The sequence below is a fragment of the Electrophorus electricus genome, chromosome 5 (genome assembly GCF_041902795.1).
Source record: "Electrophorus electricus isolate QZ-2024a chromosome 5, ASM4190279v1, whole genome shotgun sequence".
Lineage (NCBI taxonomy): Eukaryota > Metazoa > Chordata > Actinopteri > Gymnotiformes > Gymnotidae > Electrophorus > Electrophorus electricus.
In genome coordinates, this window is record NC_137501.1 from 8,571,933 (window position 1) to 8,595,786 (window position 23,854).

The window sequence follows — 23,854 nt, forward strand, 5'->3', positions numbered from 1 at the left end:
TCTTTTAAACTAGTATATTAAAACAGTTAATTCTATTGGGATCAATGAGAATAGGCAAGAGTGTCAACGGTACTATTGTCTGCCACTGTTCACACCAAGATAGAGAGGGTGTGGCTGGGAGAGGAGTTGGCTGTCAAACCGCAGTGATTTGAATGCCCTTGGCGGCTCTAGCTGCACAGAAAAATTAGCAAGACATTTCACTGGACAGATGTCCCGCCATCACTCACAACTCTGGTGCCTATTGGACGCCTGTCATTTGGCTCAGTTGGGGATCCACCCTCCGGAATATAGACGATTAGGCAACTGGATGCTTGATGTTGTTCCTATATATTGTCACGGCAAAGCGGGAACAGCTTCAAAGCTATGGTCGTAATCTTTCCTAATTAGTCTTTCATTTAGTAGTTGTTTTTTGGTAGCATTGGCATTGTATTGAGAGTCTTTCAGGACAATTTCAGTTGAGTTTAATAAATAATAGCAAATGAAAACATTTTTCTGGGATCTGCATTTCTGTCAAAACAAAAATGATTTAAATTCTACATTAAACTTGGGAAGCGTGCTATCCTTGTCACTTTTCTAAAAATTCTGAAATTCTTTCACAATTCGAATCTCAGATCTTTTCCCAACATGTAACTTGGTCTCAGCATGTAGCCAGGAATTGCATGTTCTTAGTTAAGAGGTTAAAAAATAATTAAACGCTGGGGTGGAGTTTAACTGCCTAATATTTACCTAATGGCTGGCAGATGATAGTCATAGCAGAACATAGTAGTAGCTCAGCTGAAAGATTCACTGTTGGTTCAGATAGGTTTATAAATGCATGACTTTCAGGACTGGGATATTTATAGACTCTATACTGTCCTTTACTCAGTATAAACTGCGCTGGCGTTCTGTACTGATGAAATGCAGGCTGGTGCTGATATCTTAACGCATTCATTTCAGTTTAAAATCAAATCATGGAGTCCCATGCCCTTTCTTTTTATTCCATGAACTTTGATAGATTGTACTTTCATTTATAGACGTAACATTTTATCCAACATATAATATGTTGATGATAATTTTAGGTGAACATTTTTATATATTTACTATTTTGCTTTCACATGATCCCCCGACCAATTTTTTAAATCCACAAACTCTAGAAGGTTGTATTAAAAGATATATAAAATTACAAATAAGTCTTAAATTGTCACAAAACTCCATTTTGGACCTCGTGGAAAAATAAATAATATAACTACAATGAAAGTCTACTGTTTAAATTCAGATATCGCTCACTTTCTGAGGGCGTGGCTTTTGCACATCACTCCATACATCAATGCCTAGCTAATTTTATTTTCAATTTCTATTTACAGACTCTATTAACATAGAGATCTTTGCTCGTTAATTGCTGAGGCCAACTGACATTTTCAGTTTAGTGTCATTGTATAATTCTTTATACTAATTTGTCAAACGATTTTGAACACACAAGAATTTCTGTTATATTACAGGCTACTTGTACTGTCAACGCGGCGTAACTCCTTTTGATGTTATTATTTCGTATTGCTAACACTAGATCTAGTTGTGGAGTGGCATATCATGTGCGTTACACTCCATAAACTGGAACGATATCAGCTCAATTTGTTATGTATGCTGTACATGTTTGATTATCAAATCTCCGGAGCCTGTAACTGTAAATTGCTCTACAACATTTTTTTTTACTTTGTTTTTGAACAGTCGTGAAATAAATGATCAGCGAGAAGCCATCGAGACAGTCTAAATGTTTTGTGAATTAGGCTATCCCTGAATGATTCTCGTTTAAGTGCTGATCAAAAAGTGGGGCATATCTCCTAAAGGGAGCGACAAAAATTCAGACGATATAAATATAATTCTTTTTCAATTAAAACATAAATTAGGTAGGCTATTTTGGTGTAAAATAAACTAAAACATGATCTCATTTAGGCTATGGGGTAATAGCCTACTGTCACCTGCATTAAGACTTGTTCATCTCAGTAGGCCTATTTTATTAATAGGAGCTGTTCATTTTTGCTTGCCTCAGTTCCAATAACATATATTTAGGCCATTATAATTGTCTAAATTACGCGCAGTATTTTATGTTTAGTCTGCCTCTTTCCATGTTTTTGTTTTATCACGGTCATCACCAGTAGACAAAACTTGATTCAATAGCCGAACGTTGACAATTTCCTAGACTTGTACTGGCCGTCACGTTTTTCGTGTTCATCATTTTGTGGACAACAAACACAATGCATTTTATGCGCAATCCTAAAATGGACGTAAAACGTAAATAATTTTATCATATATAGCTGCTCAATATAATCGGCCACGTCCTCCCCTTCGTATTCATTCGCCCTGCACAAACTGCATGGCGCATTATCGTCACCTTGAAATTTCCTCTGCTATTTTCCAATTAAAAGCTTAATAGCCCTGGAAACGGAGTTCATGTGGTGAAGTTTACCGTGGCCCCCTGTTCTCAAAGTTGTTCTGCTGGGATCCCATTATGTGCTTGACTAAACCCTTTTAGGACCAGAAACGGGGCTTGGGGGGTGCCCGGTGTTGGGTTTCAATAGACTCTAACACTATAAGGCGATGATGGAGCATCTCAACATCTTAAACATTGCTGTCGTGTAAGATGCGCTAACCAAGTAATGTATGAGAGAGAAAAAATACACATCACTTCTTCGTATTATGTTGAGATGTGAGGAAATCCATACAACACACTATATTTTGGCAGTGGAAATGAAATAGGAATGATTATCTTTGTCAGATCTGATACTGGCCATCTCTATGTATCTTAACCTAAAATATGCATTCCCCATCTAATTCCTGTTGTTTTTTTCCTTCCACAGCAAAAAAAACAATAACTCAACCCAAATTTAATCGCTCAATTAACTCGAATAGCGCGCTTTCTCGGCCTGTTTAAAACCCCTCATGGGAATAAGTTAAGCACATATTCATATGCAAACCAGCATATTATTTCTTTTCTGTTTAATTCGGTTTCTCAGCATGTGGTTAAACAAAGTGGTCTACCGACTGGTTTCACCGTATTCATGCGAAGCTCTCAGCGGCGATGTCAAGACGGGATGCATTCTTTGGCATATTCCCAGTTGATTTTTTGAAATTGCTGCAGCTCTAAGACCTTCCTTAAGCATGTTGTAATAATTGCTTAGGATCAGGTTGCTGTCCACTCGAAATGTTCACAAATTATGAAGCGGGCAGCATTTTGGTCATTGTAGTATTAGGAATAGATTACTCGGTCGCTGTTCTTCTTTTTACAGGGACGGGACACACGCTTCACTGTTTTCTTAGTTTTTTTTCTTTTCAAAGTTTTTTTTTTACAAGTAATGTTTTTCTTATAGAGTTTTTTTCTTTCAAAAATAAGTATTTTTTTTAAATTGTGCACCCAAGAGATTACAAGACGAAATATTTTATAGCTATATCTATCTTTTAGTCAGATTCGTGAGGGTTAGGCGTATTCCTTCATTCCCTGAGGATCCGATCTGCTTATGACAGTGATGAGAGAGATAACGTGAAGTTACTCGCTTCCATTAGTGCGTGGAGTATTCCCTGATGCACGTCTTTATTGCCGGGGAAAAGGTGGATCCTTGTCTTTGAGTCAACACCTCTTTATCACGAGTGTAGCGAGTAGCAAAAGGGGCCTGATCTCCTGACTACTGACAGCACTCTGCCTCCGAACCTTATCTGATGCACTCGCCGCTCTGGCACTGTTGGAAACGAACGTCCATCTGACTTGTGTGAAATGAATGGCTACGGTTCACCCTACCTCTACATGGGGGGCCCGGTCTCCCAGCCAAGAGCGCCCCTCCAGAGGACGCCCAAGTGTGCCCGTTGCAGGAACCACGGGGTGCTTTCCTGGCTAAAAGGTCACAAGCGCTACTGCCGGTTTAAGGACTGTACTTGCGAGAAATGCATTCTTATCATCGAGCGCCAGCGGGTTATGGCGGCCCAGGTCGCGCTACGGCGGCAGCAGGCGAACGAGAGCTTGGAGAGTCTCATTCCAGAGTCGCTGAGAGCGCTACCAGGCATCGCCGTTGGAACTGGAGGCGGCGAGGCCGCCCAGACCGCACCGCCACGAACCAGCAACATTGACTTGCGATGGACAGCCGACCCAATTACCCCACAACTACCACAGGGTAAAATAATCTGGCCATTTAAAAAAATTATTTGTGGCGTTTTGTTTTGTCGTGGTATTTATACATTTTTATCTGAACATTCAATATGTTATAGACATCCAGATAATTTACTTTAGCTTGCTTGATGTACGTTTTAAACAATGTTGTGACAACACGTCTTGTAAAAAGCGCTATATAATTTAATTTGACTTTGACATTTACATAGAGTGAACTCTAATGGAGGATGTCTGATGATTGATTTTAGAGTATTATTTTAGTAAGATGCTAATGCAACTATACAGAGATTACATTTGCACGTTTTCCAGGTGAAAATATTTTCTAGACTATGTATTTCCAAAAACAGTGTTCACGCAACTGAGTTAGTCTATTCAGTATATTTTTCATACTGAGATTTTTTAAATAAGGAAACATCCATGTTTTTGTAGCAAAGTGCTATGTGATAAAGTATGGTAACGGTAATGACAATATTAATAATACGCCAATATATATATATATATATATATATATATATATATATATATATATATATATATATATATATATATATATATATATATGTGTGTGTGTGTGTGTGTGTGTGTGTGTGTGTGTGTGTGTGTGTGTGTGTGTGTGTGTGTGTGTGTGTGTGTTCCTCATTCTAAGGAAGCCAACACAACTTTTCATCTTTTTTACTATCCAGTTTTAGTTTAGGTATGCCGGTTTCCTTTTAAGTAAAAACAGTTTCTCGTATTCTTATTTATAAATAGCCTAATATAATTCAAAAACTCACGTGAGATTATGAGTTAGGATACGACAAAATTGGACAACACGGTAGGACGCGAAGCCGAGCCAGTGTGATATCGACTTTCCTTCAGGCTCATTTCAATAAGATGATATTTGATCGTTTCAAAGATTACAGTAATCAAGGCGGGACAGCGCCGAATCGAACGCAATAACAATAATTTTTGGGAAAGATCAAAACTCAAGTGAAATGTTACCAAATAACAGGCAATCAGTTTGCAAAAGGTGGTGAAGTTTAATCTACAACAAATCTCTCAGTGATAGCCAGTCAGCAGTTTTGTGTTAACAGCTTTTAGAGGAAATAAAGTCAGCCGATATAAATAATCTTAGAGCTGACAGGCGAGTAACCTATCAGAGGAATGTTGCTTTCAGTCTCTGTAGTGCTGAGGTCCAGTTCAGGGTCCATTATTGATGAAAGTGACTCGAAACTACATATTCCGCCTGTGTTTTTAAATTTTTTATTTTTATTAACGTCAATAATATGTGGTATTATATACAATACGTATGCTACTAGGGATTAGCCAACATGTTTAACCTTAATTTTGCTCTATTTGAAATCATACATATATAAATGCTATTTAAATTGTTTTAATGACTGACTAAATTAATTTCTATTTAGCCTATTAGAAATGAGCAGTGAGTCTGAACCATATTGTTTATAATATATTATACCATTTTCTCCCTTAAAGTATGTTTTATAAAAATGTTTTTTCTTATGTAGTTATGTAGTTTCTTATGTAAACCATTACAGTTTCAAACCATAATTCTTGAAGTTACATTATTAGCTTTTCTTACCTGTGTAAATTTAAAACTCCTTTTACTGCACTTATGCCCAGTGCATGCATTTTATTTCATGTTTGTGCACATAGATTTAGAAAGCTGTACTCATTTGTGTGTTTCAGAGCTGAGTGAGGATCTATCTGCTGAGCAGTCCGGAGGAGAGAACAGCGGCAGCGCCAGTGATCGGGAGCAGGAACCCGCTAGCTCCCCTGAGGAGCCCAAACCCAGTTCCTGCTACACGCCCGACACCCCTGAGCCCCCTCCCCACCCCGAGGAGCCCCGCTATGCACTGCCCAAGGCCTGTGTCGACCCCGAGCCAAAGACTGACAGTCCCAAGTTTCCCTCCGAACCAAACCTCCTAATCGAGGGCCTCTCAGGCTCTGTATCCCTCCCCTTCAACTTGCGGGCCAACCGCCCACCCCTGGAAGTGCTGAAGAAGATCTTTCCCACCCACAAGCCAGCTGTGCTGGAGCTGATCCTTCGGGGCTGTGGTGGAGACCTGGTGGGTGCTATTGAGGTCCTCCTCTCCAGTCGCCCTGCCACAAAGGTGGACAAGACCTCACCTGACACCTCTGAAGCCCTGGTCCTGCCCTCTAATGGGCACCTTTTTGAGCACCCGCTCACCTCATACCCAGTCTCCTCCTCCAAATGGTCGGTGGGCTCAGCCTTCCGTGTGCCCGACTCGCTGCGCTTCTCGCCTGAATCACCTGGAGGTGTGGTGCCGGGTCCACTGGGCATGCCACTGCAGCCCAGCTTCCCCCAGTCGCCCCGCTACCCATTGATGCTGCGCAACTCACTGAGCCGCAGCCAGGCGGGCCCCTTTGTGCACAATGATGTGACTCTGTGGAATACCATGACCCTGCAGCAGCAGTACCAGCTCCGCTCGCAATACATTTCACCCTTCTCTGGCCCCTCGCCCGGGGTATTCCGCACCTCGCCACTCCTAACGTCCAGGGCAGCACAAGAGGAGCACCGGCTCAGCATGCAGGAGGATGGCTGCCCAGTCGTGGCTAAACAGACGATATATGCACCCGATGAGGAGTATGATGAGAGGTCTGACTCCTCGGACTCCAGAATCCTTAGTACGTCCGCCTAACCTCTGCCTGTCAACATGGGGAAGTGAGCTAATGTACCAAAAGTGTTGTAAATGGAACTGAAAAAAGACATATGGCACATTTTGCCGTTGTAGGAGCTTTATGAAAAATATATTGTACATTACATAATGTATTATGTGTCTCTTTGAAGTAAGATGTTTGTGCAGTGCAATGTGTGAACGTACTAGTGCAGTTGTCTGTAACATCTACACATAAAATCACCAGCTTGACCTGACCAAAAAGTGTGACTGACTGACCATTAGTCTGTGAAAAATAACCACTAATTCCACTTTGCATGAAATGTACTGTGAATAGCAATGCAATGTAGAAATAATGAAACAATAAAGCATGTAAATGTATATGTTGAATACATACTTTGAATTGTCATTGTCATTTAAGTGAAATGAATGTAGATAAGTTGTAGAAAATTACACACAATTGTGAAAGGCACTATTTGGTAACACTATTGGGATATTACTGAATTTTGTAATTACAAATAAGAAGTTGTAGATTTGCTGGTAAGGGGTGGAGTCATTTCAGCAGATAACGATAATTCTCCAAATATTTCTTAAATATAAAATGTAATAGTATAATAACAGCATAACCGATAAAAACAGTGATGACTGAATATAGTCTAATTTCGTTGCCCCCACTGAGTACATGCAGAACAACTTAACCCTTTTACAGTTTATAAGCAGAATTTTAATAATTTCCTATCGGATTTGAATTTATCCGCTGAACTGGCTATAATAAAACGAAACTACAGTGCAACTTTAATTGGCCTTAACCTGTGTACTGTACATAACAATATGACCAAAATAATAAAACTGGGCAATAAGCGTATTTGGGGTGTGTGACCTTTGAATTTCGTCAAGTTCTGTGTATATGATAACGAAGTGCTTGCACGGTATGCGCTATATTAATGAATGCACTTACACTGATACCCGAAAAAAGTTACTGTTTGAATCATACGTTTCATCCATTTTTTTTCCCATGGTGGTGACCGCTTTTAATCACAGAAATAGTCTTTGATGTACCACGCAGAACTCAGTTAGTGTTACCTTGTGGTTACAAATATGAGACTGCTGCTCACACGCTTATTAAATGCTACTTCGTGTGGCTTGCATTTTTATGTTTCTCCAGCAGGGAAGACCTCTTTTAACCTTAAAACGCAAAGGGGCAAAACAGTCGGCTAAATTCCGAACGCTTTTAGCGTATTTAAGGGCCACGAGTGAGCTCTTCTTAAATCTGGTTGTGGTCGTTATTCAACTTTGGCTATCCTACAATTATATATGAGACAGGCGCTGGAGGCGGGGACTGAAAAGTGTTTTGTTTTTTTTTTGTTTTTTTTTACCAGTTCATACAATTTATTGGAACAAAAATGAGCAAATTGCTCCATCTAGTGGTGTATTTTAGACCATAATAGACAAAACCGGCTGTGTATTTGTAGAATTACCGAAGCAAACGACACGTTTAAACTATTATTTAATAAAAGAAACACGCGAAGAATAAAAGACATACACTAAGCAGAACGCTTAGACTTGTAGCAGTACACTAATGAGCCTTGTAGTAGTATTAGACAATCTACGCTAAGACGTTCTGGCAAAAGAACAGAATTAGGATATGTAGACCTACAAAACATTTAGCTTAGAAATAACAAATAAAATAATATATTCTTCAAAATACGCTACCTTATCACTCATACTGGAGTCCCTTGTTTTAGCGAAAACAACGTTTGATTCTGACAGGATGTAGTCGAGGCTTATTTGTTATCATTTATCAAAAGCTATGTTGACTGAGAACTTAAGTAGTTTAAAAAACGTGTTGTTTAAAATTACACTGAACATTGTCTCGCTTAATTAATATGACCCTAACACTACTATGAGTTTGGGAAACAGGATCCCGGTACAGTGGTTTTCAATTCTGCCGTAGCATTTACTTCAGAGTGATTCTATGGTGCCATCTTGCGTTCATCCGGTTAAATGCAATAATTGTGCAATTCCTGGCACACATTTTTAGTTCCCATGTTCTCTAATGTGTATAGAATTTTTACAACACGGTTAACATATGGACATGTTAATGGAGTTTAACTGCCGGAAAGGCACTGGGTGCTGGAAGGTACCACTAAGATAAGTATATAAGTTGTATAAATAAATAGCTGTATGAGCTGTATGTGTTATTAATATATCAGGTTTCTAAAAGAATAATTGAAAATCAGATTTAAGATGCAGTATTACCCAACTTGTTAAATGTTAAAAGTAATGTTGTAGTAAGCCAAATAATGCTGTCTAATAAATTAACATTACTACTAGTAATATAATCAATATGATGATGACTATTATTATTATTAATAATAATAACAACAACAACAACAACAACAACAACAACAATAATAATAATATGTTAGTTTTTTGTCTAATATGGTTCATTACACAAGTTTATTATATAATATGCATGCCTATATGTAACATCCAGTGAGTTTTACAGGTTTGAAAAAATTTGCTAGTCTTAGTCCCAAATGTCTGAATGTGCAGGTGTTGCAGCATTCAGCTCATTTGTTGACTTAACCGAGAGAAGGCTTATTGCGCAGGCATTTGAATATGAGCCACTAAGTCAACAACTTTCGTTGTCCTCAAATAGACAGACAAATTATGGCTGGTATAGCATTCAGCAGAAAACACGTATTACTAATCCATCAAGCTTCCTTAAATGCTATTTAACATAACAGGCCCTCCAGATCTTCCGCACTCCGATGGAGTCGCGTTCAGGGTGTCGCGCAGAAGCGCCACATGCGTTATTGTCATTCAACGTGAAGAGTAAATGAATTTTTCTGAAATGCATATTTCATTCGATTCAATACAGTGCACCGTCTATCTATCTATCTATCTATCTATCTATCTATCTATCTATCTATCTATCTATCTATCTATCTATCTATCTATCTATCTATCTATCTATCTATCTATCTATCTATCTATCTATCTATTTTAATTATATCCTGAAAAAAAGAAAAAAGAAAGAAAAACTGTTTTTGCTCAAAACCTCGATTTTCACAAAGTAAGAGGTATTTCTATATGACATACAAATCTGTGTTAATGCAATTGCAACAGGGAGGATCAAAGCATTCTCTATATGGAGATTCCCCCATGGTAGCAGTTTGGTTTTCGGTTTGGCTGACCATAACCTTGCAAATAAATTAAGCAGGCAGGGCGGAGCGACAACGCTGCACCTGCACGTCTAACATCTTTACCACATGCGTGTCTGAATGGCTTCGTGACAAGTCCAGACTACCGTTAACACTCGGTTTAAATCACAGTCCTGACTGAAACAACTCTTGGAACAAATTTTGGCAGTGTTTCTAAATTAAGAGAGATAGAACTCAGTAAAACGTAGTTTTTGAAAATCAGTGTGTAATTTTGTCTCATAAATATGCTGGAATGGACGATGGTATCACTTTTGGCAGCTGGTGAAAATCTACCAACAATTGGTGATTTGTATATAACATCTTTAATTTTCATCGCGGGTTAGGGCGCTCGCGTACACACATACGCTGTAAATAACTCCAGCTGTGTGTCAAAACCGGATTATTTTGTGAATGCTTTCATCCCTTGAAACGCACTTCTGTGACGCAGATGGCGTAAAAGCACGAACAAATCATTTATAAACTGACATTTTAACGAGGGATGAACCAAACTTATCTTTAACTATTAACAATTAAAAATAATAAGTTCGTTCAGCCATTGAGTATTGTATTATGTGGATGGATTTATTAAATGTGTTACATAAGGAGATTTTTTTCACTGCCACTCTGCTTCCAACGTTCTTTATCTATTTAAATTACAATGTACTCCTTTTTAAAAGAGCAAAGCTCTTTTCGTTAGTCGCAATTTAAAGATTATAACTAGGATAATGGGGTGTCGACATTAAATAGAACCCATCCTAAAGTAAAACTGCATTATTTTTACCTTGGCTTAATTGTTGTTCTGTCGAGCTATGTCTTAAGTAAGAATTGAACATAGCGTGCTTTCACTGTGTCCCTTGCAGGACTACGTCTCCGTTATCTCAGACAGTAGCAATGTTCCTGGGGTGTTATTCTTAAGTGGCATCTGACTTTACTTTGTTATGAGAGGCTTCACACATGGTAGGTCGATCGGAACAAAGGCCGAGGTGTTTTGTGTGTCTTTCTTGCATGTTGACTTGATTTTTACAGTCTCATTTGTTGTATCAATTCATTAATTTTGCCGAATCCATTGAGCACATTTTGTAAATGCATCAGCTAAATCTTGGCAATTGGCAATAATAGTTTGACTCTCATTTCTTTCTAACAACTACTAGTATAGCGGATTAAATATGGATGTGCACACTTTTAACAACAGGACAGCGAAACTGAACGCATCTGTAGCCCAAAATAATACATGGAAAATTACAAATATATACTTTCAGAGAGAATACCTGAAGTGAGAGGCAGGTTAATTTCGAAAACATTCTGACAGTTTGATTTAATTTATAAAGATGTAATTGTGAAGTTACCCATGCAATTGCCTTTGTAAACTGTTTTTTTTTATTACTTACACTAAATTTCACTTACACCAATAATATAGTACAAATACGTACCTTTGGTTTTAATTAATTACTGGTAGACAAATCTGTGTGTATTCTTTCCATAAGTAGAATATGTAGGCTTACCATTAAGCTTTGAGGGTTGTTTGAATAGAGATGAAAACAATAACCAAATTTTGCATTTTCGAGTGATAATTTGAATAGTTTCAATAGTGGTGACATTAGCATTAACAAACACAATCTAACGAAATATCACTACTTAATATAGGCCTGCCGCTTGCAAATTTCAGACAAATCGGAGGGCTGCTTGCTAATGTGAGTGGCAAAATAAACAGTTGGTGATTATTCCTCTCTGGGTCAAACTCGCTCATGTTAATGAAATCATGGGCTCCATCCCCTGCATATATGTTAACATGTAATTCGTGTAATTCTTTCAACGCAACATTTAGAACGAAACGTAATTATTGCTGGCACAAAGTAATCCCGAGACTGAACTTCAGTGGAATTAACCCTGAACGAGCTTGACATTAGCGGTTTTACTGATAGATGAACACAGTAAATCGTCTCTTCCTTTTAACGTGTAGGGACACCTCTTTGGCTGGCGATTAGCTGATAATTTCCCGGAATTGTTTTATTTGTAACTTCATCCCATTAAGAAGTCAATCGATGGAGAAAGTCTGACACAACCAATGGGGCCATGCTGTTGACAGCGAGCCAATCAGAGCGAAAGAGCAGTGGCCCTTAAGAGGAGGCGTCTTGGGTTGAAAGCATGAGATAATTTCTGTCGCTGAGGCAGCGTCAAAAATCACTACACCAAAGCACTGCTCTGCTCGGGTTCGCGTTCTTCTGCACTGCAAAGAAAATCGATTTCAGAGGTGGAGTCTTTTAACTCACCCCACCGTACAGGCTATTAAAGAGAGCTTTTAAAATTACTGAGCTCTGGTGTAGACAAGGGTATCTCTTCTGAACGTCCACTGGTGCGCGCTTTTGACGAGGTAAGTAGCCTATTTGATAAAGCTGTAGTTATTGCATGTATGCTCCATAACCTTAGAGATATAATGAAATGTGCGTTCATTTTTACAGTCATATTGAGCTTTCCTGTGAATAAACAGGTTAAACGTATTTGCGTTGTATCGACGAACACTTTATCGCTAGACTCTAATCAGCTCAGTCGTTGAGTGGAATGAACTCAGTTGCTACTTTTTGTTTTAGGCGGCATCAATAACAATAAAACAACAACCGAGTTATTCCGGACCCGTCCAAATTGGACCAGCCAACATGACGGAGCTCTCCGGTCCTGAATTTGAAATCGACGTGGAAAGTCTCGAAACGGAGAGCGATGACCAAACGGGTTTCACCACAGCGTTATCTAGTGCCGGAGAGGAGGACCTAGGCACCAAAGAGGATGACAAAGCCGGACACGCAAATCATGGTTCAGGAGACCAAAAAAAACTTAGCCGCACGCCTAAGTGCGCGCGTTGTAGGAACCACGGAGTGGTGTCTTGTCTCAAAGGACACAAGAGGTTCTGCAGGTGGAGAGACTGCCAGTGCGCTAACTGCCTTTTGGTCGTGGAACGACAGCGCGTCATGGCCGCTCAGGTTGCGCTAAGAAGACAGCAAGCTACAGAGGTAAGATTCCCTAGAATAGGATTTTCTTAATATCGGAACCGTATTTAAATATAATGAAACCGGTTACAGTAAGGCCATGGTTGTCGTGGTGGTATCAAGTCAAATGGTTTATATTTAGCGCTTTAATTGGAAGTTAAAATTTGCTAAATAGAATCCATATATTTCTTAAATGTGGCAGAAAAATATAAAGATGTATGTGCATCAGAAAAATGTTAATACTTAATAAACAGCAAAGAAATAGCAGATAGACTACCTATGTCTGACGACCCAAAATTCTAGCAACGAATATAATGTAAGTTAAATTAAGTGTTACATTATAATATGAATAAATCAGTAGATTATAAAATAAATTATATGCTCATTGGCCCATTTTCCAATTTTAGGATAAGAAAGGGATATCAGGAAAGCCAGTACAAGCTGAAAGACGGAATATCTTTCAAAGGCACATCCGCCCATCCACCATGCTGGCCAAAAGTATCTTAGAAGGTGAGTGCACATAAAAGAATATTACTGACAATAACAGGGTGGCGTTATGGCTGCTTTAACATGCTTCAAAATCTGCCCTTTTATTCATTACATTCATCCCTCTTTTCTATTCCTTGACAAGCTAATATATTCCTGTTCTCTCTCTCTCAGCTATTCTTGGATTTCTTTCCCTGTCTCTTTAATTCTCTTGGTTTCTAAATGGACATTTTAATTCAGTAAGCATCTCTCTTTTAATAGAACTGGAAATGTGTTGCATGAAATATGTTGTCAGCAGCAGTATTCTGTGATACTCAACAATAGATTTTATTGCTTGAATGCTTTAGAAGTAAGCACTGGATGCCTAAAAGAAATAAAAGACATTTATTTAACTAAGGAAACAGAATGAAAGTGCAAACTACAAAGGACTGCATGGGCTTTATTTATTTTTACCCAGAACAATTAAGCAAATGTATGAATTCTGTTCCATTTGATATGCATGGTATTATAAATCCATTACTCTACACTTGCACACGCGACTGTTCTGGGTTAGTGGGTCTCAAGGTCTAAGCTGGCTTGTTTCTTGCAGGCTACCGGCCAGTGCAGTCTGACCCTTTTCTGGGCACTGCGCCAAGTCTGCCTCCACCGCTGAGTGACCGCATGAGGAAGCGACGAGCCTTTGCCGACAAGGAGCTGGAGACCATTATGCTGGAGCGGGAGTACAAAGAGCGTGAGCTGCTGGAGTCCAACCAATCCGCCACCGCTTCGCTCTTCCTCCCCGGCAGTGTGGTGCATGCGGCCGAATACAACTCCTACAAGACAGCGTTCTCAGCGGCGACAGCTCCTGCAGTGCCCGAGCCACCCTCCAAGGACCTGTGTGGCTTCCTGCCCGGCTGCCTGGACTTGTCACTGGGCTATGGAGCAGCGGCGGCTGCATCTGGTGGGGCAGCCAATGTGGAGCTGATCTCCTCCAATGTGAGTGTGGCCACCACATACCGCCAGTACCCGCTCTCGCCTCGCTACATGATGTGGCCCCGTGCTGGCGGTGGAGGTGGCGGCGCCAGCAGCCTGGGCGATGCACTGCTCTACCAGCAGTGTCTCCTCAACGCCACCACCGTGCAGAACCTCAAACCTGGTGCTGTCTGGGACCCCAAGATGATGGCTTCTGGCGAGAGCCATTCGCCCGAGCAGGAGCCTGGCACTGCCGCTGCCCGACTTGAAGGCTCGCGGGTGGCTATGGAGGCCGGTGAGGCGCAGCCCGCATCTGCTGATGGGCTGAGCCAGAGTGGCAGGGAGCGCTCGGCCTTCTCGCCGCCCAGGCGGGCCTGTGGACAGTCATTCGCTGGTAGCCCACTGCACCCAGGTGGCCATGAGCATGTGTTAAACAAGATGAGCAAGGACAGCGCCAAGCACACACTCTCCATGAAGCTCAACTCCTTTCACTCTCTGATCCAGCAGACCCTGAGTGACAAGGGTTCAGAACTGAGGAGGCCCTACTGCAAAGACCTATTGGAGGAGGCCGCTAAGAAGTACAGGGATGTCTCGGCTAAAGATCTAAGCTCTTTGAAAAGTTCTGAGAGAGCAGTTAAAGACTTCCCGGTCAAGTCAACGGACATGAAGGTGTCTTCCAGTGAGCCATTGTCATTTTCGGTGGAAGCCATATTAAAACGGCCCTCACTCCCTGTCACTCGAGCATCCCAGTAAATGCCTGTGTAAAAAATGTACTTATGGACTAGGATCTTCAAGATACTGTGTATTTATTCAAACACAGACAGAAATAGATTGTCTTGACATTTATGGTTGTATTTGTATGGGATTAAACAGCTGGATGAGTTGATTTATAGCATTCATGTATTCATCCTTCTAAGTAATCTGTTCAGCTCCTTTAATACTTGTGTAAATAGCTTTGTAAATACAATAGTATGTGACAGAAGCATGTTGTAAATCAGTGTAGAGTATTTAAATGTATTGATAATTTTCTACTTTAAAATGTGTCAATAAAATGGTGAAAAAACATACAAAAGATGTTATGTTGTAATATATTTTGTCCTACATCATTAGAGATGTTGCCTTATATGTTACACCTTTACATTTTTAATATTAGAAACTCAGTTTTGCTTTATTATTATCATATATTTTATTTGCATATTTTCAACTCATTACAAAAAATCTCTTCAAGCCAACTTTTAAATTGTTTGAAACATGAACAAACAAACATTATCCAGAAGAAACACTCATGATAATTCCAGTGAGATAAATAGTAAAGCAATAGATTTAGGAGTAGAGCTCATAATAAAAAACATACAATTATATGTATAAAACCAAATGTTTGGATTGCAGTGGACAGTAGACAGTCAGTATCTTAACACATACAATTTACCCCATCTTAATCCATTTTTAAAAATAATTTTAACCAAATATTTACCTGGTTACCTTAAAGTTATAATCAATGAAGGAATTAAAACCTTTTAAATAGAGACACTGATAATAGAATAAGGGGCTGAAACATTTGTTTTCAATTTATAGATCACTAAGTACTTTTTGCACCATGTACAAAAAAAATCTCTGGTGTTGTGTTATATCAGGGACTATTATTTAATCTTCTTGGGGTGTTCACCATTGTAACTCTAGTATAAACATAATGTACATTGTACGTTTTTAATGACCTTTCAAACATTAGGTCATGATATTTAGCGTGAAAATCTATGGTAACCCTACAATGTTTACCATTGTCCACATAGATAACTAATTTGTTGTTATACATCTGATACATGTGCATACATCTTAATATGTGAGCATTAGTTTGTGGAAAAGCAGGTTACATTTATTTAGAACACTTTAGACACAGAACACCTGCTCTAGACATGAGTTATGTGAATATGTATCACAGATGCCATCTCCCCATCTTTCTACAGAAACTTGAGAGGTCCATAAATTGTGTATGTTTTACAATTCTACAGCTTTTTTCCCCTTTCAAACCCTTTGACCATTCAGCTGACACAGGACACTAAGATGGCTTGAACACACGTGTCCAAACATGGCAGTTGTATAAGATGAAGAACCCTGATTCTTGGGAGAATTATCTATTCAGCCTAAGTCTGCATTCAGTTGCATTCTTTGAGCTTTCTTCAAACAATACTCTGAATTTTGTGTTGCATATTAGTTAGATATCTATTTTAACACTTTTTCCACATTAAACTTATTTGACACTGTACACCTGGTACCTTAGGTATAAACATCCAGCATAAGTTAAAATTAATTCAGAGGCACAACTGACAGACGGTCCACACTAGATAAAGAAGCCCTTGAAAATTTGTAATGATAGACCTAGATTCCTTGCAAAGGCTTTTGGAGCTAAAATAAAATTGCAGCATTGTTAAAATACAGTTGTGTAACCCTAATAAATTCCCTGTGGACACAAAACATTGCGTTTGGAGGAGACATTTCCCTCCAGGACTCGTTCTCGATAATTTAAGACAGACAATTCTGTGTAATATTTTTTGGGTGTTTTTCTATCATGACTTTCAAGTATTTACTGTAAACAGTTCCTATAAACAGCCTGAATCCAAATTTGTGGAAAACAGGTCCACAATTTGTGCAGCAAAACCAAAGGTGGAGAGATTGTACAGATACATTTGTCTATTTGTGGTTCAAATAGTTCCAGACTAGTAAGGATACATGAGCTAGTAGATGTGAAGTGTTTGGAGGATGGATTCTTGAGCTAGCAGAGGTGAAGTGTTTGGAGGATGGATATATGAGCTTGTAGCAGTGTTTGGAGATGCTAACTGCTGCTGATAGGGATCTGCTGATGCCATCAAGACAGATGAGCTTCATTCCCAAAGTGTCGAATTTAGCGTATTAGCAAAGTGCACTTGCTAGCCCTGCAAACATGTTTGTTCAGCTCCTGTTACCAGCCTCTCCCATTAATCTAATTCCAGGTGTTCATTTGAACACAGCAACTAAATAAAATGGCTAAGATAACATTTTGTTTATTTGACACTAGTTAAGCTAACATTAGCATTGCCTTGAGCTACTGTGGAACTGTTTGGGAGTTCCTAGCTTTGAGTTAGCGAGCTGTCACATGGAACAGTTTGTATCCATCTTGAAGGCCAACTCTTCTTTTGTTGAGTGTGCTCACTCGTTTAAGGTAGATGAAGGTTTCTGCTGGTCGCTATCTGATAATGCATGTTACATTGCTGATGCAGCTAGTTCTCATTTTGGCTGTTTTGTGTAGAAGGTGCAGCTTGCGAACTCTGGACAGTTTCAATGTGATTTCCATCAGGGTGAGAGAAAGAAAATGAGGTATCAGCTTGCACATGCAAAACATTTTTTCATCTGTCCTTTCCAGCTACAACATACATCACCAAGCACTATTATTACAAAGTTGACTTTGAGAATCTTCCCTGGCAGAGATACTTATTCCAAAACATATCGCAAATGTCCTACAAATGGGCCTACAAACATAGAGGGTTTGACTCTGATCATTGTAAAGATGCTCCAATTAGGCAGATCCACCATATATGATTAAATAATCAAAAGTGGTTACTTAGGTCCAATGGTCGCAGTTAACTGCCCTATTTTGTAGGCTAGGATCTTATATGTTGCAAATTAAATAGTCAGGCACTAATGGCTGCGGTGGTAGGTGAGCGGGTCAGATAAAACCTATGGCCTGTGTTTGGTTCCCATTAAGTCTTGGCTTTTACCCTAGAACATTTGGCCAGCCTTAACTTTTATTACTCTGAGTGGTATACTGCCTTGATCGCAGTTTGCAGTGTCCCCGTTCCCACCCTCTTCCCTCTCAAGCCTTGCCCATGCAGGTGCAGGAATATTCTACATCTTCTGATCTGTTGACTTTGTCGCTTCAGTAACTCAGTAGACTGGCCCAGGCCATGCTACAATAAGCTGCACATTAAGCAACTATTAGGCAGAAGTGTATGCAAACCCTCTGACACCTAGAAGTCACACAAGCTGAGGGTTTATTTTGACGTGCGGAATAAATGGCGTGCTGTGTATTTTGCATGGACTCTCACCAATGCGTGACCAGTGGGGTAGGATCCCTATTTATTACCCTCAGTTTCTCCCGTGTTTGCCCCTTCACTACCAGCAGCCCGAATTCCTGCAAGGCAACTTGTAATATAATAAGAAATGTGTAGCATGGAAGCTTTTGACAAGCAAGCAGCACTTAATTACTGTGTTTGCTGAGGTGACAGCTGATGAAGCCAATGCGGGCTCAGTCAAATCAGGGTTTAGCCCCGATTACTCACACACACAGACACACACACACACACACACACACACACACAGACACACACACACACACACACACACTCTCTCTCTCTCTCTCACTCTCCCATCACACACACATGCAAGCACACTCACACACTTACCCAAACATGCTACCACTATCCTCTGTGTGTGTTTCCAAAGAAGAAGCTTGTCTGGCAGGTTATATCATTAGCACCTGTGGGAAGCCCCTGCCCCCACTCCCCTTCTCTTTTGCTCTTGCGCTTACATGCTTTGTCTGACCACATGGGTGAGATTCTCTGAAACAGCAACTTTTACAACAGTCGCTTAATCCTGCCAAACAAGCACACAACAGCTGAATATATTGAGAGTGTGGCCGGAAAACAAACAACAGCAGGGCTTGTTGAACCTACCACCTCCTCCCCCCTTTCTTGACAGGTTCATAAAGTAATCAGCCAAAGCTCTGAGCTGCTATTTCAGCAGTTGGGGGGGGGGGGGGGGGGTTCAGGTGAAACCTGAGCCTGAATATCATTTTCAGATGCTTCCACTGAAGCCAAGCTCTTTTTGTTATTTATTCAAAGACATTGTTTACATGGGTCAAAACAACACTGTTGGTCTCTCGTCCTGATTTCTGCCTGTGCCTCCTATGTGTTCTCATTTTTTCTCAACATTTCCAAGACATGCGAGCAGATAAGCAAATTGGCGCAAGTTCATGTAAATGTTTGTAAATCCTTTAGGAACATCAATCTGGAAAGGTCTGCTTGGCAGGAGCATCTTGAGCTGTGCTGCTTGATCTTGTTTTATGGCTCCAGCTGCATACACGCATGTCCATTACACCAGGCGCACCACTCCATCGAATGCTATTACGAAGAGTATCCTATTGTCGGATCAGTGCCCAATGTCTACAAGATTACAAAACTATCTTCTGTGTCCAACCATGCATGGTCTTAATTTGCTAGTCTGAAAGGAGCATGGAAATTCTATGGAAATGCGGGGAAAAAGACATTGGATTTTACTGCAGAGGTCATTTCTGAGGTCTTTGTTTCGGCCCATTTAGAGTGTACCTTCAGCAAGTGAGCACTATGACACAAACAGGGAAATTCAGGTTGACCAAAGGGAAAAAGGAGTAGATGCTTTCTTTCTGCTTTCAGTTTTCTTTGGTTCAAAGGGAAAGTGTTATTTCACCAATCAGATTCACTCCACAGTGTAAACTGACATACAGAGACATATAAAACCTTCAGTAGTTGTAAATATAACACTTCGAGCTTCTAAATGAAGCCGCAATAGAAAATCCAATTGGCTAGATTTAATGAGCCAGTGCGGAATGAGGTCAATGACTCTGGCTCTCACAAGGGTTCCAGGATCCAGTGGAGAAACTCTTAGCTATTGGTGAGGACCAGTGTCAAAACACAACAACTGTTTTCCCAAAGAACTGCCCTATGGTGCTTCTCCTCCCTGCTCCCAATCCCCTCAGCACTGAGCTAAAAGGCAAGCCCCTGGGGCCACTTGACTTCTGCCCTGGACGCAGTGCTGTGATCCGCCACTGTCCTCAGCTCTGCCGAGGTACTGCCTGCTGGGAGAGGTGACTCGCTTCCTTCACAGGAGCAGGCCAAACAAAGGCCTGATGACAGATCAGGTGAAGGGAAAGGGATTACATGTCAGATTGAGAGTGGCTCCATGAGCAAACACAAGGAACCCCTCATGGGTGCATGAAGTAGATGGAATGCGAACAGGAGGTGCTGTTTGGGTTTCACTGGGGTTGTTGTTGTTGGGTGGTGTTGAAGGGTGAACTGGATGGATGAACTAATACATACATAAACTACCAGTAAAACTGATGTCAAATATGGATGCATGGCAAATATGTTGTACATTAGTGTTCTAATGCCCTCTAGATTACTGATGTATTGTGCTGCATCTGTTTACAGATATGTATGATAGAGGCTTTACACTGTAACTGTTTAGCTGAAGAAAATAACTAGTTTTTTTTACAATAATATTATTCTGTCATAAATAATAAACTTACAATTTACATTAGGTTAAACATAGGGTAACTAATGTAACTCATAATCTTTGTTATTCTTTTTCTAAAGCATCTTTTCAAAAGACACCTCACTGAAAGTCATGTCAAAATTTTAAACATAAGACAATAGACATTATTTTGGAAACAGTCAGATTGTAATTGAAATAACATCTATCTTCTAATTCTTGTAAAATTCACAAAAATGCTGCAAAAATAGGAGTACTTTGTTTTGAAAACACCCAGATTGTGATTGAAATAACACACATACCCAAATTCTTGTCAAATTTATATAAATGCTGTGAAAAGAGGAGAGGCATCGTTTTGTAAACATCCATACTGTGACTGAAAAAAAACACTGATTAACCACTGGGGGGGTGGGTGGGTGGTCCTATCTGCTGCACATATCCACTTCATTCACACAACAAAACGGTGGATACCTGCCAAGATAGTAAGGTGGTCAGTTCATCTCCCATCTTCTGAAGCCCAAGTCCTTCATGTAGTTCAAAATTTGGCTACTGCCCTGACTAATTTAACCTTGACAGAGGCCAAAGTCTGAGCCGTTGCTACTGTGACACTTAAGATGTGTTTAGCCAACATGATGTGTGCTATTCTCCATGTTGTCATGTAAACAAAGATTGTTTCCTGTACAATGCAGGGCTACAAAACTGGTTTATACTTCTTATCTGCTCAGGTTTCTGCAGGGTCTGGACATGATGTCTAAATGTCCCACCTGTAGGGCTGCAGACATGCTGCACAGCATCTGCAAGGGACTTTCCCTGATAGGCTAATCAAGAAAATCTATTTTGGGATGATCTTTATTTAGATCTGATTATCCTATTGACATCTTTGGTGAGATTTCAGTTTCTTGACTCCTTGATCTTTTGTTTTATCGACATCTTCACTGACACTTATCTATGTGCTCTTTCTCTGTTCTGTACCTTTCCTGAGTGAGTGTGCCAAAGAGCACAGCATACAGTGTTGTAAAGACAGTTAAAGAGTGAGTCAGAATGGATGAGTTTGTTGTTCGTTATTTGCACAGGGCACGTGAAAAAAACTGTGATCAGAAATATATGGAGAGGTGAGCAAAACACAGAGCTAATAGCATTCTCAATCCACCCCCCCCCCCCAAAAATGTGTTATTTACAGTATTTAGAGTTACATTTGTTGTCTATTCCCGCTAGTCTTATGGAGAGAGTGCTATTCAGGCAAGCGAGTGCTATTCTTTCCATTGACACACCCCTCCAATTTTTCAACAGGTTAGCAGCTATTAAAAGTGCTAATCAGGAATTGTATTGGCTTTCACAGGACTAGCACTACATTTACTAACATGAGCATGTTAGGGATAGCTCTTTTATGTTTGGGTGGGTGCAGTGGTGTTACTCCAACCCCTTTGTTGCTGCGGGACTCAAAATTACCCTGTGAGCTGCAGTGATTCCTGACTAGATCTTTGGGCTGATACTTAGTACTTTATAAATCAGAGACACTATATCACTGTAGCCTTGAGTCTGAATGAAATATCTCTATGTCTACCTAGATGCCCATATCCTTAAACATAAAAGTAAATACCAAAGTAAACACAAAAGTATATGATTTGTGTGCTGTGTCTAATCCCTCTTCTGAAGTTCTCCGCATGACAAAGACCTGAGGTGTGACGAACTGTCATATAATAGGCTGAGCTAAAATCTACAACTGTTTCACTGGGAAAGGGCTGTTACTAAACTAACTCATACCATAGCTGACAATGAGGAAGAGCTGGGGATGACTCAGGTTTCCTCCTGTCGAGCCAGGTGGTATTTTCCCCAATCATGACCACCACACCCCCTCTTCACCCACAACGGATCTGGTGATTGAACAGATACTCAGTTCACACTTAGTAAAGTCACCTGAGAGAGGGGTGTCTGAAATGCGTCTATCTCATGAGCATGACTAATTGCTTCAGTCTGTTAGATAGAAGACTTTAAATGTGATTTATTATACTGTACAGCTCTACTGCAGTAAGGTAATCTATTTAGCAGGCATCAGAAGAAAAGTTCCAAAGGAATTTGGGATTTCCTAAGAGGTTTCCATACTGAATTCAAAATTAATGACAAAAAATATATATATTTTGTGCTGTATACCAAACACAATTATATTTCAAAAACTACTTAATTTCACAATATAGCTACAATTTTTCTATAATTTACTTAATTTACATAACATTGCATATTGCTTTTTAAATTCATCCTATATTATATACGTAATATAAATATATAAAGAATAAATAAAAAATTAAACATCACATTGCAGATACAAGATTACACATTACATTCCAGAACCTGGGGCAATTAAAACCTATTTACATTTCACTCTTATTTTGAATTTCATGAAACATGTATTTCATTTATCTACTTGAAAGATTTGACTGGAGCCTGAGATACCTAGAGGTGATGCCCCTCATTTCGCCCTGGACACTCAGGCCTTCAGATATAACTCTTCATATCCTTTCTTCCAGAAGACAGCTTCATGCCTTTCCTGTGAAGTGCATGTGTGGGTATATTACTTCACTTTTCAGATGTAGCGGGGAAAAAAAAACAGACTACTCTAAGTTACAACTGTAGTAATATTTTGGGGAAGTGCATGATCATATGCCTTCAGTTTGCTGTACTATAGTGCAACTAATATGAAACCTCAATCACTGATAACACGTTTGGGATATTCTACTTCACTATGCTAGTTGTGATTTTTTTTTCTATGAAAATATTCTTGAGTAATAATTCTTATTTTAATTATATGGATTTAGCTGATTTAATTAAAATCTGCCTATTTTTCACAGACTGCTTCAAATGGTCAAAGTAATTGTAAATAAACTGTAGTGAACATTTTGAATTTCAATTAATTAAATGAACTGATAATTTTACTTAGGAATCCCACAATTATGGATCACAGATAGTATAAATATATTTCTTGCTTTTATTATGTGCAGGTCTTTACTGGCTAGACCAAAGTAGCAATTGATATTGGATTAAAATATATTTTAAAAATATATTAAAAATATGATTGATGAAGGGTTTTCTTTTCCCTTTTCTTTTCTGGATTCCGTTCCTTTAAGGATCTGCTTAAATGTGTGTCACCAAGTGATTTATGGTGCAGTGCTCAATATAGGAAAT

General features: G+C 39.6%; 2 protein-coding genes across 3 annotated transcripts; both read left to right on the top strand.

The window, feature by feature from the left end:
- The first annotated feature begins 3,226 nt into the window (after positions 1 to 3,226).
- dmrt3a (doublesex and mab-3 related transcription factor 3a) lies at positions 3,227 to 7,628 on the top strand. The gene is made up of 2 exons (XM_027029072.3): positions 3,227 to 4,139; positions 5,822 to 7,628. Exons 1-2 carry the CDS (start codon positions 3,746 to 3,748, stop codon positions 6,793 to 6,795), a joined length of 1,368 nt encoding a protein of 455 aa, XP_026884873.1. The 5' UTR covers positions 3,227 to 3,745; the 3' UTR covers positions 6,796 to 7,628.
- A 4,524-nt stretch (positions 7,629 to 12,152) lies between these two features.
- dmrt2a (doublesex and mab-3 related transcription factor 2a) lies at positions 12,153 to 15,453 on the top strand. 2 transcript variants are annotated; one of them, XM_027029417.3, is made up of 4 exons: positions 12,153 to 12,348; positions 12,566 to 12,982; positions 13,366 to 13,468; positions 14,034 to 15,453. In XM_027029417.3, exons 2-4 carry the CDS (start codon positions 12,632 to 12,634, stop codon positions 15,146 to 15,148), a joined length of 1,569 nt encoding a protein of 522 aa, XP_026885218.2. In that variant the 5' UTR covers positions 12,153 to 12,348; positions 12,566 to 12,631; the 3' UTR covers positions 15,149 to 15,453. The 2 variants fall into 2 exon arrangements, with proteins under 2 accessions (XP_026885218.2, XP_081570241.1); XM_081714115.1 differs by lacking the exon at positions 12,153 to 12,348 and adding an exon at positions 13,619 to 13,683 and having other exon boundaries at positions 12,958 to 12,982.
- Positions 15,454 to 23,854: the final 8,401 nt, after the last annotated feature.

Bases quoted from the DNA above. Each gene is read 5' to 3' on its own strand.
- dmrt3a (XM_027029072.3), top strand. From the start codon at position 3,746: ATGAATGGCTACGGTTCACCCTACCTCTACATGGGGGGCCCGGTCTCC. The intron at 4,140-5,821 runs GTAAAATAATCT...TGTGTGTTTCAG, and splicing joins TACCCCACAACTACCACAGG to AGCTGAGTGAGGATCTATCT.
- dmrt2a (XM_027029417.3), top strand. From the start codon at position 12,632: ATGACGGAGCTCTCCGGTCCTGAATTTGAAATCGACGTGGAAAGTCTC. The intron at 12,983-13,365 runs GTAAGATTCCCT...TTCCAATTTTAG, and splicing joins GAAGACAGCAAGCTACAGAG to GATAAGAAAGGGATATCAGG. The intron at 13,469-14,033 runs GTGAGTGCACAT...TGTTTCTTGCAG, and splicing joins GGCCAAAAGTATCTTAGAAG to GCTACCGGCCAGTGCAGTCT.